At 30.9% G+C, this 13,728-nt stretch overlaps 1 protein-coding gene and 1 pseudogene across 2 annotated transcripts; one reads left to right on the forward strand and one right to left on the reverse strand.

Moving 5' to 3' along the window:
- The first annotated feature begins 208 nt into the window (after nt 1-208).
- On the forward strand, nt 209-731 carry LOC107635921 (uncharacterized; annotated as a pseudogene).
- Nucleotides 732-4,294: 3,563 nt separating this feature from the next.
- LOC107635922 (lysine-specific demethylase JMJ29) lies at nt 4,295-10,181 on the reverse strand. 2 transcript variants are annotated; one of them, XM_088483480.1, is made up of 14 exons: nt 10,049-10,181; nt 9,803-9,963; nt 8,866-9,061; nt 8,532-8,739; nt 8,132-8,231; nt 7,910-8,042; nt 7,761-7,821; nt 6,973-7,672; nt 6,201-6,530; nt 5,405-5,749; nt 5,247-5,319; nt 5,050-5,135; nt 4,672-4,791; nt 4,295-4,516 (listed from the first exon to the last, which is right to left on the reverse strand). In XM_088483480.1, exons 3-14 carry the CDS (start codon nt 8,942-8,944, stop codon nt 4,454-4,456), a joined length of 2,298 nt encoding a protein of 765 aa, XP_088339606.1. In that variant the 5' UTR covers nt 8,945-9,061; nt 9,803-9,963; nt 10,049-10,181; the 3' UTR covers nt 4,295-4,453. The 2 variants fall into 2 exon arrangements, with proteins under 2 accessions (XP_088339606.1, XP_088339607.1); XM_088483481.1 differs by lacking the exon at nt 10,049-10,181 and having other exon boundaries at nt 8,866-9,045; nt 9,803-9,940.
- Between the last annotated feature and the right edge of the window lie 3,547 nt (nt 10,182-13,728).

The raw sequence follows: 13,728 nt of genomic DNA on the forward strand, positions 1-13,728 counted from the left end.
GTTTTGAGGGAAGATGTTATTGTGGTTAATATTTTTTCTTTGTTTTTTTTTCTCCCTAAAATAACTTTTCTAAGTTTTACCAGCTACAGTTATGTGATTCCATCTTATTTGGCTTTTTCAGATTGGATGCTTAGAGTTGACCACTAATGATCCCATTGAAGTCCAAATAATCCGTTATGCTTGGTCATTTTACCTATTATGATTGAGAATGTGGAACTTTGCTCCAAATTATATTGCTGAAAGTGTGCGGCAGAAAAATAATTCCACAAAGCCAACTCATTCTGCATCGGAATGTTCTGATGATGAGAACTCGGTTGTTGGGAGAGAAGAAGAGCTGGAATCCCCAATATGCTGAGAATCTTTTAACATTGTTAAAAATGTGCCCTATGTATTGTGCTGTGGCCACACCTTTTGCAAAAATTGTATCATAGGATTGCAATAGGCCATTATGAAGTTTTCAACACTGCCAATTCAACTTTCGCTCTTTATCTCCTGTCTGTGGTGCAACCTTCTATCTTTCCGCCTGGTTTATCAAGGGAATATTAAATTCTCTCGTAAGAACTATTTTTCTTTGGATGGTTGAGAGCATGAATGGTGATAGAGGAAAATCGCACTCAAATTGTGGTGGTGATAATCAATAACATTGGCCAATTAAAGACAATTTAACCATGGAAAACTATGTAAGCCATGGAAACGCTCGGAGGAGCCAAGTTCACCACCCATGTATGTAAAGGGATGCCACACAAAACGACGCAGTTTTGAGGGGAGGGACTTATTTGTCCAATTTTCAAAACTACCATTCCACTTATATACCACGTATGCACCCGTAACGCCAAGTCATTAAAACGAGAGACACGTCAGACTTTTTCATTGGGTCTAACGGAGGCATTTGCACGGATGGACTAATCCGTCCAACTTTTAAAGAGGTGAGGAATTTAAAAATATTTTCAAATGGTCAAAGATAAAAATATTCGCAGTGCAAAAGGTCGGGAATCTATTTGCCTTTTTCTCAATTTCTTATTATAATAAGCGGACCGAAAAAATTTGATGTTATTTTTAAAAAAATATCTATTATTGTATATAATTTATAAAATTTATATTTGTAATGTCTAAAATTTTGATGTTATTTATAATATTTACTATTATTCTATATGTAAAAAAGTATATTAATAAACATTTATACACTAATTCATATATATGTGTTTAGAATTTAATCATTATATATTTATATAATATTTAAATATATTCTAGCTGATTTTTAACCTACGGATTATTACGATTGATTTTAATCTTAAAAATGTTATTACAGTTTGGTTTGGTAAAATTTTTTGAAGAGGTGCTTGTATTTTTTAAAAGTTCAAGCTCCTCATTTTGTATTTGATTAATCAAAAAGACCATGTGCTTGTGCTTGCAACTTTTAAACGATTGAGTATTTTTAAAAGCATCTAAGATAGAGCTTTTTAAAGTTGGTTTGTGCTTTTCAAAATTTAAAAGTCTAATATAACCTCATATGTTAACTGATTTTTAAATTTAATGGTTACATCTATGTCTATTATAGTATTTTTAAATTTTAATAGTTATTTTACCAAACGCAATTGTTGTTGCTTGTGTTTATTGAAAGCTATTTTTAATTTAATTTACCAAACATAAATATTACAATTTTTAAAATATTATCTTTTAAAAATTAATTTTTATAAACTATTTTTAAAAAGTAAAAACTTTATCAAACTAAATCTAAATTTTTAATTTTTTATCATGATTGTTTAAAAAATAAAAGTTAAACCGTTTTAAATTATCTTTTTACTCTCATCATATTTTCTTGTCAAATGCTAAACCCAAAATGATAGATCAACTTGCGGTTTAATAATGTTTTCATTGCGTTAAGAGTACAGAAGTATAAATTGAGCCAATAAAGAACATGTTATAATATTCCGTAGTCCATATAATGGGTTATTACCTGCCTTCCACTCTTAATCAAACACTACCCTTGGCCACTAAGCAATTAAACATCTTCCTCTCTCAAATGTGAATAATTTTTGTTTTGTTGAACGAAAATAAAGATTAAGACTTAGTATTATGTTTGTAGTATTATGTTTATTAGTTTAAAATTAAAATTAAAATTTTAATTTTAAAATATAAAATTTTAATTTTTTTAATATTTTTAAAAAATTAAAATATAAAAAATTAAAATTTTTAAAAATTAAAATCAAAATTTAAAAAATAATTTATATTTAAAATATTTTTATTTTATTAATTAATTTTAAATTTATTTTTTTTGTCTAAATTAAATTAGAGTTTAATTTTTCTCATATAAATATATAATAATATTTTCTGTCTATTTTTTAATTTTAATTTTTCAGTCTCAATTTTTTTACCAAACACTACCTAATTAATCAATAAAATAGGTGAATGAGCATGGTCTTTTGCTACAGAACTTCAAATCCAGCTAATTAAGAACCTAATTAAGCTAACATCATATAGATCATACCACGTGAAAATGTAACGTGAAGGAAACTTTTTTTAATCAAATAATATTTTAATAAATAATATGTATGAGTAAGGAATAGTATCATTTTCCAAACTTGAAAACACTCATAGTGGCTTTAGTATATAGGACCTAGTTGCCAATCAATGACATTCTTTTAATTTACAGACTAAATTAATTTATAGCTTATATTTTGTTGTTCAACACTTCTGGCTACTTGAAGGTAACCTTTTCCAGAAGCCATTATAGTTACTCAATTTACTATTTCTTTATAGTTCAATCTATGATTTGATCTATTTTAACATTAAACCAAACAATCAAACATATATTTTTGAGTAAAACTCCACTTGGATCTCTAATTATTTTGTTAACTCTCATTCCATCTTTTTACCTATTGAAAAATGACATTGCGCGTGGCCTCTAATGATTAACTATGTCAGATCTTTTACCCCTTCTGTTAATATCTCTGACTAAAAAATAGATTTTGCCTATGTGTTACGTTAGCTGATGACGTGTCAAAGAACTATTCTAAGGGACAAAACGTTCTCTGCCGTCTCAGCAATATGCTACAGTAAGATAAGACAATTAAGCTCTTAAAAAAATTTTAAGAGACATTTAAATTCCTAACTAATTTAAACATAGACACATAAACCCATAATAAACCATGAAATATCACAATTATCCCTAAATTTTAATAAACCATTATATTTGCTGCACTGGTAGCTGGCCTTGGTTGGTGGCAGCATTACATTCTTGGTCCTCCTTCTCTTTCTTCTTCTCTACAAACTACAAAGTCTTTATATAAGTACAATAAAAACTACCTCATCAAATTCAATCCCTTTTAATATTTTGCAGCCTCTAATACAAATTTTATATAATCAACTTTACAATTTTCATTTATCAGTGTTGTGAACGTGATCTTGTCAGATGTTAAACCTCCCTCACTCATGTCATTCACAAGTTTCCTAACTTCCTTCAAATCACCGATTTTGCAAAGGTCATTGATCACGTATTGTATGTGATCAAGTCTGGCCTAATGCCTTGATGATTGATCATTACCTGAAAATTCTTCTAGGCCAAATCAATATTTCATATTTGCATTACCCATCAATCAAAACGGTGAACATAAGCATTTGAAACCAACCCTTTCTTACACTATGTAATGAAACAAAATTTCTGCAACATAAAAAGAAGAAGCAGCAAGGAACTAAGGTTACTACCAATCAAGACCAACAATCAGTACAATAGTAAGTACAATGACTTATTGAAATTTAGAAATACTTGTCTTACTTTATAGTTAATTATAAATTTATGTGTCTATGTTCAAATAATTAGTAAGGGGTTTTAAGGATCTTCTAAATTTTTCTCAAAAGTTTAATTGTTCTATTTTACTGAAAAGTTTAATTGTTCTATTTTACTGTAGCGTATGACAGAAGCATTTTGTTTTTAGAATGATTGCATTTTGTTTTTAGAATGATTTTTTGACACGTCATAAGCTAACGTGGCAAGTAGGCAAAATTCATTAACTCTTGGAAAAAGACATTAACAGAATAGTAGAATGCCTGCCGAAGTTAATTTGTTAGGACCACAATGTCATTTTTCAATCCGCGAGGAGCGGAATGAAAGTTAACAAAATAGTTAAAAATCGGAGTAAAATTTTACCATTTACTATGTAATAATCGACAAAATCTTTTGCTAAATTATTTAAAATTCCTTTATAGAAATTCTTTTACATAATTCCTTTCTTTGAAATTGGCTTTATGAATGCATTATGCATATAAATACATCAATAAATAACAAAGAAATCCATAACAAAAAGATTATGCTCTTTATTAATGAAATGGATAATTATAAATTTTTTCTAACAATTTAATCTAAATCACTGCATCCAAAAAGTTGCAAAAATTACAACAACTTCTAAGTCAGAAGTGAATACGGTTTTAAGCTGTATTAATCCCAACGAAGTACTCATAATAATCTCTCTAAATCTTTAACAGCTTGGTCAATAGCATAGATTATCATCTTCTTAATCTGTTCCATAAAAAATCATCTATAATCAATAAACATAAAAAAACAAAGATAAACATTATTTACACTACATGTTCTTTTAATTAGATTGAAACACATTATAATTAAGAAAAGAAATGCAAAATGAAAATATTTGTGTTAGAAGCTAATTGAATCACCTCGAGTTTTTCTTCTCTGACTTTGTGATTCTTTGGAAGATTACGAAACTCATCCGTAAGACGCAAACACATGTGAACATTCTCTGGTGACACAAAATCTGCAGCCACTTTTGTGCATGACTGTGTGGAAGATTTAGAACATGAAAATTAAGTTCACATATATAGATAATATAGAACTTGACAGTGAGATTAAGTATGAAGAAAATATTTAGATGCTCATAAATCAAGAGATAGGTTTTACTTTTAACTATTTATGAGTACTACTAATAGTAGCATTAGCTATTACATTGAAAATGTAAAAAAAAAATATTTACAATAAAATTTAATCAAATAATAAATAATTTCTCACAGTATATGTGCTAAAAGGAGATTTTTTACCTTCAGATTTCTCACTTGATGAGGGCATCCAGCAGGAATAAACACTGCCTCACCAAGTTTTTGTTCAAAAGTCCAAGCTTCTACACCTGAATATTAAGATTCATTCAAGTAATTAGTTAGTACATTAAGATTAATTACATAACTAATTAATTAACTATTAAGCAATTTGTATTTTTTTTCTTGTACTAAGTACTAACCATATTCCTCTTTCAACTTCTTTTTGTGCTCTAAAGTCAAGTAGAAACATTGATCATGAATTGGATGCACAACCTATCAAAATAAAGAAATAAATCAATAAACTAGCCACATAAATAAAGCATGAATAATAAGGACAAACAGGAATTCTTTGGAGTACCTCTTCAACTGGCGAACAATAAATATGTCGAAATTCTTTGGAGTGTTTTCTTAGATATGCTCCTAATTTTTCAGTGTCCTCTCTTCTGAAAATATCCCAAAGAGCAGCACCTGTTTCTCTTGTTTCTTCCGAGATTGCAGATACATCATTTGGAAAATTCTTTGGATTGATCCTAATAAAGCACTTCTCATTATTTTCTTTCAGTTCTCTGTTGTATTCAGCAACACTTTCTTGATCATTTTGCTCTTTCTTATCTTGTTCTTTGTGTGCTTTTTTCAATTTTGAGATGGCAGAATGTTGTTCATCAGTTAACTTCACTTCCACAGTGTGAGTCAAAATATTCACCTGTGACAATATTGAATAAGAAATCAGAAAATAATTAATAAGTATGCTACCATTTCAAACAAAAAGACATCGTACATAAAATTTTTAAATGGATTGACATATTAGATGTGAAAAATATGTGATGTTGTACCGTCCAAAATTACCCCTCAAGTTTAAATTAGTTTAAATAGAAGTTACATCTATTATTTATGATATTCATATGAATATTGTACAATCTTATAACATAGATATTATATACAAGATAGATATTACATGCATAGAAAGAATCTTTTAAATTTGGCAAAATAATGTAGAAAGTTAAAGCTATGTTTTCTACTGTTACAAAATGGCTCATCTTCTACAATTTAAAGGGATTATTTATGGACAAAGATTAACATTCAAAGCACAAATAAAAATGCAAGTTCGAAAAAGAAGAAGGCCAAGACAAAAATTAGGAAGTAATGAAACATACAGCGTCTGACATGTCGCAGTGGAGATTAGTCACAGAATCCCCTCTGCCAAGTTCTTCTGTAATCCCATAAGCAATATATGTTTTCGGACCCATATCAGGCTTTATGACATGTTCTGGCAACTTTGCAGCAAGATTGAGGACTCCAGCTCGAAGATCAGTGTACTCTTGGAATGGTAAGCAACTGATAAACTCGTTAAAGTGGTGCGGCAAAAGATCTTCAAACTTGTTAGAGGGAGGCCAATCCTTTAGCTTCAGCATCTCTGGCCAAAGGTTAACATATCTTCTTCCCTCCATATAACCTTTAAAGAACATGCGAGCTTTAATTTCAACCTGCAAAGATTTATAACGGTGGGTTCGGGTCAGAATTCTAGTACATTGCTATTATGTAAGATGATAGTTGCAGCAACATAATATCTGGATTCTAAAACAGAGAAAATCAATGGAAATGCACCAAATCATGAGAATAATATCATGTGGATGACTAGAAATAAGGCGTGGAACAGGCCACAACTCATTTCAATATACAATTCGCTACTTCTCTGTTTTAATTATAAGTATGCCTTTAGAAAGAGTTCAGTGCATGCTCCATAGTATACAGAATGTGAAATTTCGTATGCAACAACACACAGGTAAATATAAAGCCAAGGTATTGATCATGTAACCTCATTCCAATCGGTATAACTTTCAAATTTAGCTAATTCATATGCTGATACTGGCAGCAAAATTTGGTAAAACCAAGTATTAAAGCACCAAAAGGAGTAGTAGACCAAACCTCACAAGTAGCCAAGCAATCAATAGCCTTCACTGACATATCTGAGTTGATCTTGTAACCTAAACCTTCAGATAGTGCCCTCAAGATAACCATTGGCTCCCAACTCAGACCTGTCCCCTGCTTAAGAACGTTGCGAACTATAATCGGTTCACCATTAGTCCAATGCTTCCTGAAGAGGCCTAAACCTTCATTTGATATCTCATTAGACTCTGGATAGTATAGGTTGTTGTCTTCAGGGCTATCTCTAGAAGCTGCTCTCAGCATAGAGTTGCTGCATGAAATTGCTTCCTTCTGAAGAGCTTCTTCATGTTCAGTTTTGAAAAAGAAATTTAAGATTTCATTAGCTTTGGCTTCCAATTCAGATATCCAACCATCTGGAAGCACACGCTTCAACACCATCGATGAGTGGCCGCAACCTCCGATTTCTTTAGGAGCACATCTAACCCTTCCATCACTGTTGCCATTCCATTTGGTAGATACCCTAGTGTGATGACCCTTTGGAGACTCTAAATTACTAGACACTGGTAAAGGGTCACCACCATGCATATAATCAAAGCCCCTATTCACATATTGGAACTTCATTTCAGGCAGTACCGAAATGCTTCCTTTGCGAATTTCTTTACAGCAATTAAGGCAAATTTCAAATGAACACTTGGGGCAGCTTCTGTGAAGATCAACAATTGAAGTAGCACAATGATCACTGCTCCAAGAACCAAAAAAAAATAAAAAACATAACATAAGAATCTTATAAATCATTCTAGTATACAAAGCTAGAGGAGGATATGTACCAATAGATACGCTCGTCATCGCTAGGAGATTGTGGTATCTTAAGCTCATAATATGATTTTCCTAATATAGTATCAAAGCTTCCTGTTAGTGATTTTGCTAAAAAGATGCATGAAAGAAGCCATAGCTGGGGTTTAAAATAATAAAATACCTTGTATTTTAGCTTCAATCTCTTGCTCTTGAATTTGTTCTTCACAAATTTGTTTCATAAATGGAAGAACTAATTTGATCATATAAACCAGATGCTGAACTTTTTCAGTACATGTGATGTCCCTTGTAGACGTCTGATAATAGATAGAAAATCAATGTGTTATCCAAAATTTCCTTGTATGTTTAAGATGTAGCACTTTAATTTTACTATAATAAAACAAACCTCAAAGATTGCCTTTGAACGCAAGCAAACATTGCAATTGCAGTTGTTACGGCATAAGGGACACCTTAATGAAATATCTGTTATTGTCAGATTGGGATACCTATGAGTAAACGAAAACGAGAATTAGTTACAACCGTAGTCTACAATGTCAAGATGTGAGCTACCGAAATTGTTCAAAGAAGCATAGCAAATTCTGCAAATTACAATTGGATGGCGGATTTCTTAACAACTTTTCTCAAAAAAAAATTATATATGAGAAAAAATCGACAATTTCAGTTTGAAAGTGCAACAGACCCGAGATTTGTTCTAGTTATATTCTAAGAAGACATTATAAATGACATGAACAAATGTGCATAAACCTTTCATAACAATAATGCTTAAATATAATAAACTACCATACCATTGATGGATGCACCGCATACAATACATTTTTCTACATGTAGTGCAAGGTACAAATGCTGCTCTTTCCTTTTTCAAACACTGATGACATATCTTCAAGGTTTGTCCAGCGTCCTTAGATTCTTCAATTTTTCTTTTCTTGTTCGAGGTAACAACACATCTTCTTGGCGCTTTGTTCCTTTTTTCTTCTGAATTTAGCATTTTATTTTCTAATGACAAAGGGAAGAAAAACTCACAATGAAAAGCTGCATCATGATTAATATAAACAATATAGTTGTGGAGACCAGGTGAATAAAAGGTGTTCCTTGAAAGTAACAACTATATGTGATACATACTTCCATAAATTTTAAAAGAACTAAGTTTCCTGTAATCTCCAGTTGTCCAATTCCTAAAGAAACTTCGATATAACAGCATGGAAGAACATGATTGATTAGTGCAGGTTGGATCAACGCGTAGATTCCAACTGTCCTTGTTGAATGATCCAGTAGCTTCGACTTCGTGGGTGAATGTTCAGTCTAATGTTCAGTCTATCTGAGTATCAGTATCAGATTGAAAAGAAAGAGAACGAAGAAAAGAAGTGAATGAACAAGCATGACATACGAGAATGGAAAAAAAATGTTCAGTGATTGTAGCTAAATATTGAGTGAAAATTTTATACTCTATAAAAGAAGCATGATAGAATCCTTTTCAAAAATAAAGTCAAAAATAAGATGGAGAGAATTGAATTGAGTCAACTAATTAGTAAATAATTAAAATTTTGTATTTAAAATAGTAGTATGCCGTAAATTAAGTAGCCTAAAAAGTTTTGTAACAGAAAAACAAATAGTATCACTTACGATAAGGAAACAGAAAATTAAAGGATCCCAATAGATATTTTATTATTATCGAATATATAAATTATAAACTTATTAAGTCAAATCCAAATATATAATATGGAATTTCGGACTATCATTGCTTTAAAAATAAATCTCCCAAAGATCCTAGTTAATTCAATTTAAGATATTTTTTTTTATCTTTTCAAAATCTTTTTATTTTCTTAAAAATCAGATAATAATTCAATTGTTTGATATTATATCTTTAAGAATCTTTTGTTTTTGTTTTTCTTTTTGGAGATAGAAAATGCTTTGTTTTTCAAAGTGGAGATTAGATTCATGTCATGAATAATGTTTAGATTGCTAGTGTTGAGAAAATTGGGAGTTCTATATAGCTTGAGGGTGAAGAGAAACGTGTATATAAGTATATGACTGAGTAATCCCGTTAAGCTAAGACTACCTTCCAGCCATTAGATGCACCAAAGCTTGGTTTTCATAAAAAGAGCCAACATCCCAATCCTCACTTGCTGATGAAAGTGTCATTAATGCTACCACAATTGATCTCATGCTTGCCCTTAGTTAAGGGTTTTCATGTGTACAAGCTCTAGCATGTTGACACATCTGCAAAGTCAAACTCAAAGTCAACAAAAAAAAAGCAGAATCAATCTTCGCTTCTTCAGTTTGTTCCTATCCTATCCCAACTTACTATTTATTTGATGTTCACTAGTGTTTTAATTAGAGTTCTGCATCTTCTTCAGTTTGTTCCTATCCTATCCCAACTACGTCGTTTCGTGTTTGGCCGTAATCCTTAAATTGATTGCATTTCTTTGTGTATGTTGGTGGTGAGGAGCTCTAACTGCATCAATATTGGCTGCTAATGGAGCATCAACAACGTCAAGAAGAAGCTTCAGCGGAGTAAGACAAGAAAATTCAGCTATATCCTTCATATAAACTCGATCCCCCTGGTTCTCTTTCCCAATTGCTTGTTTATCATATTTATCTTCCTCTTCCTGCACAAACCAATTGATTCAAGATTTTCATTCAGAAATATTATCTAAAGTAAACATCTTAAATATTTAACCAGCAAAAATGGCACAAACCCTAGTTGATTCAAATGCAGCTATATTTTCAGCATCCAAATTTCAATTCGTGTAGGTTCCAATTGTAATTTCAAATATTCAGTGAAAATTGATCAAAATATTAAACAAGAGATAAGGGATTAGTAGTACCTCGTGATCAAGGGTGCAATCGAGGCCAATACCAGACCTAATTTGCCACTGTTCATCGTCGTAATCGTCGGGTTTGAGCTGAGTACGACGAAACCCCGCGTCACCATCTTCGTTATCGTCGTCTTTGTCGTTGAGATTATCGAGGTCATTCTCTAGCTGAACCCGGAAGCTGGAAGAAAAAGAGGAGGTTGCGGAGGGTGTAGGGTCGGGTTTAGGTTCGGATTGGTTGGAGGGTGTGGAGTTGATTTCGTCGTCGGCGAGGAACCAGAGAAAGGAGAGAGAAGAAGGGGAGGTTGAAGAAAGAGGAAGAGAACCGAAGGCTTTGTCGACGCGGACTCTGAAACTGTCTTCCATTGCTATCTGTGCCTAAGCTAATGCTTCGTTCAGGTTTCGTTTTTTTTTTTTTTTTGTCAAGAGGTATCGTTTCGTTGGTGTTGCGAATTTGCGGCGAAATGGATTTTTATTGGGTAAGGCCCAATCTTGTCTTACTCCACTGAAGTTTCTTTTTAATGTTGATGTTGCTCCATTAGCAGTCACTATTGATGCAGGTAGAGCTCCTTACTATAGCATACACAAAGAAACGCAATTAATTTAAGGATTAGACCCAAATGTGAAACGATGTTGTTAGAAATCCGTTTGACTGTCTTAAACATTTTATTTTTATATTTGACAATTTATTGAAACTCTAAATCCAGAAGTGTTTTCACCTCTAAACATATATTCTGCGTTTACCTTGGAAAAGTTAATTACCATTGGATAGGGGTGAGCATAGGTAGCGGGTATTCGATTACCTATTCGGATTCGAACCGAATTAATTAAATTGGTTTTAGAACCAACAGGTAATTGGGTTCAACCCGAACCAAACCGATGGTCTTTGTTAGTGATTGGTTCGGATATCGATTCTGGAAGTGTAGAATCCGAACCAACCCGCAAATCCGATCATATATTAATTAAATAAAAAAATAAAAAATATATATATGACTTTTTCATTAGACAAAGATTATTCACTATTAATATGTTTGGATTTTAATGAGTTTAGTTTGTAATGTATTTGGTGTTTAACATGTTTGGATTATTTCTATTGATGTTACATGTTTATTGTACTTGTTGAATTTTTAAGATAAAAATTTGATTTTTTTTATGAATTTCAAAGTCATCGGGTACCCAATTACCCGAACCGAACCAATCCGTTCTTAATCGATTTGTTTGATTCGGATACATGTATAAAAAAAATACAAATTCAAACCAAACCAAACTAATTATATTTTGATCGATTCAATTCTAATTTTACCATGAACCCGAACCAAACTGACCCGTGCTCACCCCTACCATTGGAAGAATTAGATGAAAAAAAAAAATTTTATCAACTCTATCCTCCATTCTCTTCTATAAAAAGAATGCAAGTAACCATAACTTTCACAGTAGTTCTTCGTTCATTCATTTGTTGTGTATGTTCTTCGTTTTGAATTTTTTTTCTATCAAAACCTTTTAGATGATCACTGTCCAAGTAAAAAATTTATTTTTTTTTATTATTTTTAGTACTCTCTTTCATATTTTAATTTTTATATTTTTATTGTATTTTCTATTTATACAATAACTATGTTTTATATTATTTTTTTAGTATTTGAGTAAAGTATCGTTTTTGTGCCCAACGGTTGGGGTAAGTCCCAAAGTTGTCCCTAACGTTTCAATCGTCCTATTTAAGTTACTAACGTTTCAAAAATGACTCAATGTTATCCTGCCTTAGAGATCCGTTAACAGAATTGACGGCGGGACAAAATTGTTAGGGACTTAAATAGGACAAAAACGTTTGGGACAAAAATGATACATAGAAATAAATTTTAATTTTATCTTTCAATAATATCAATTTTTTACTATACATAGTATTCAATTATTTTTTAATCACATCTAAGTAAATTACACTTAATCGTATTACTTTCATTTTAAATAAATTAATTTTTTTTTATAATTTTACTCTTAAAAATTTGTAATTATCATGAAATGTTTGTAGAATAACTAGGAGATAATATTCAATTTGGTCCCTGAACTTACACCCGAGCCTCAATTTAGTCCTTGAGGTTTTAATTGCCTTTATTTAGTCCCCGAAGTTTATAAACGTGCCTCATATTAGTCCCTGAGACCATTTTTAGTATAAAAACGTTAATAGAGCGCTATTGTAGACTATCACATGTCACGTTAAAACTTGTAAAATGATGCAGTTTTGGTTTTGACATTTAAATAGCTCAAAAACGACATTGTATTACTTATTTTGTTAGGTAAAATTTTAATAAACACCATTTAGGATGTTGTTTTTAGATTATTTGAGTGCCAAAACCAAAACGACATCATTTTACAAAGTTTAGTGTGGCATCCGGCTGTCACAACAGTGTTCCATTAACGTTTGTACGTTGAAAATTGTTTCAAGGACTAACATGAGTTATGGTCACAAAGTTTGGGGACTAAATAGAGGCAATTGAAATTTCAGGGACTAAATTGAGACTCGCGTGTAAGTTCAGGGACCAAATTGAGTATTATCTCAATAACTAGTATATAAACTTGCAGAAATATATATACAATAAAATATAAATTATATCTTTTGTCTCTAATGTATCAAAATTCTTTAAAATTATAAAAAAATAAATTTATTTAAAATTAAAGTAATGTGATTAAGTATAATTTATTTAGATGTAATTAAAAAATAATTGAATACTATGTACAGTAAAAAATTAATATTATTGAAAGATAAAATTAAATTAAAATTTATTTTTATGTATCATTTTTGTCCCTAACGTTTTCGTCCTATTTAAGTCTCTAACATTTTAAAATCGTCTTAATTTTGTCCCGCCGTCAATTCTGTTAACCGATCATTAACGGCAGGACAACATTGAATCAATTTTGAAACGTTAGGGACTTAAATAGGACGATTGAAATGCTAAGGACAACTTTGAGACTTACCGCAAACGTTGGGGACAAAAACGATACTTTACTCTTTAGTATTTTGATATTTCTTTTGTAGTGTTCTATTTATATTTTTATTGTACTTTTTTATTCATATAACAATTATTGTTGATATAAATTCTTATTTTTATTAATTTTTATGATATTTTTATTATTTTTTGTTTATATAATTTTTTTTACGTTGTATATAAAATTTTTT

This window comes from Arachis ipaensis, chromosome B4, assembly GCF_059453495.1.
Source record: "Arachis ipaensis isolate K30076 ecotype BB chromosome B4, ASM5945349v1, whole genome shotgun sequence".
NCBI lineage: Eukaryota > Viridiplantae > Streptophyta > Magnoliopsida > Fabales > Fabaceae > Arachis > Arachis ipaensis.

What these genes read in the sequence shown, in the direction of transcription:
- LOC107635922 (XM_088483480.1), bottom strand. Translation starts at nt 8,944, where the DNA reads ATGCTGTTATATCGAAGTTTCTTTAGGAATTGGACAACTGGAGATTAC. An exon ending in ATGCGGTGCATCCATCAATG is followed by an intron (nt 8,232 to 8,531) that starts GTATGGTAGTTT and finishes GTTTACTCATAG; the next exon opens with GTATCCCAATCTGACAATAA. An exon ending in GATGACGAGCGTATCTATTG is followed by an intron (nt 7,673 to 7,760) that starts GTACATATCCTC and finishes TTCTTGGAGCAG; the next exon opens with TGATCATTGTGCTACTTCAA.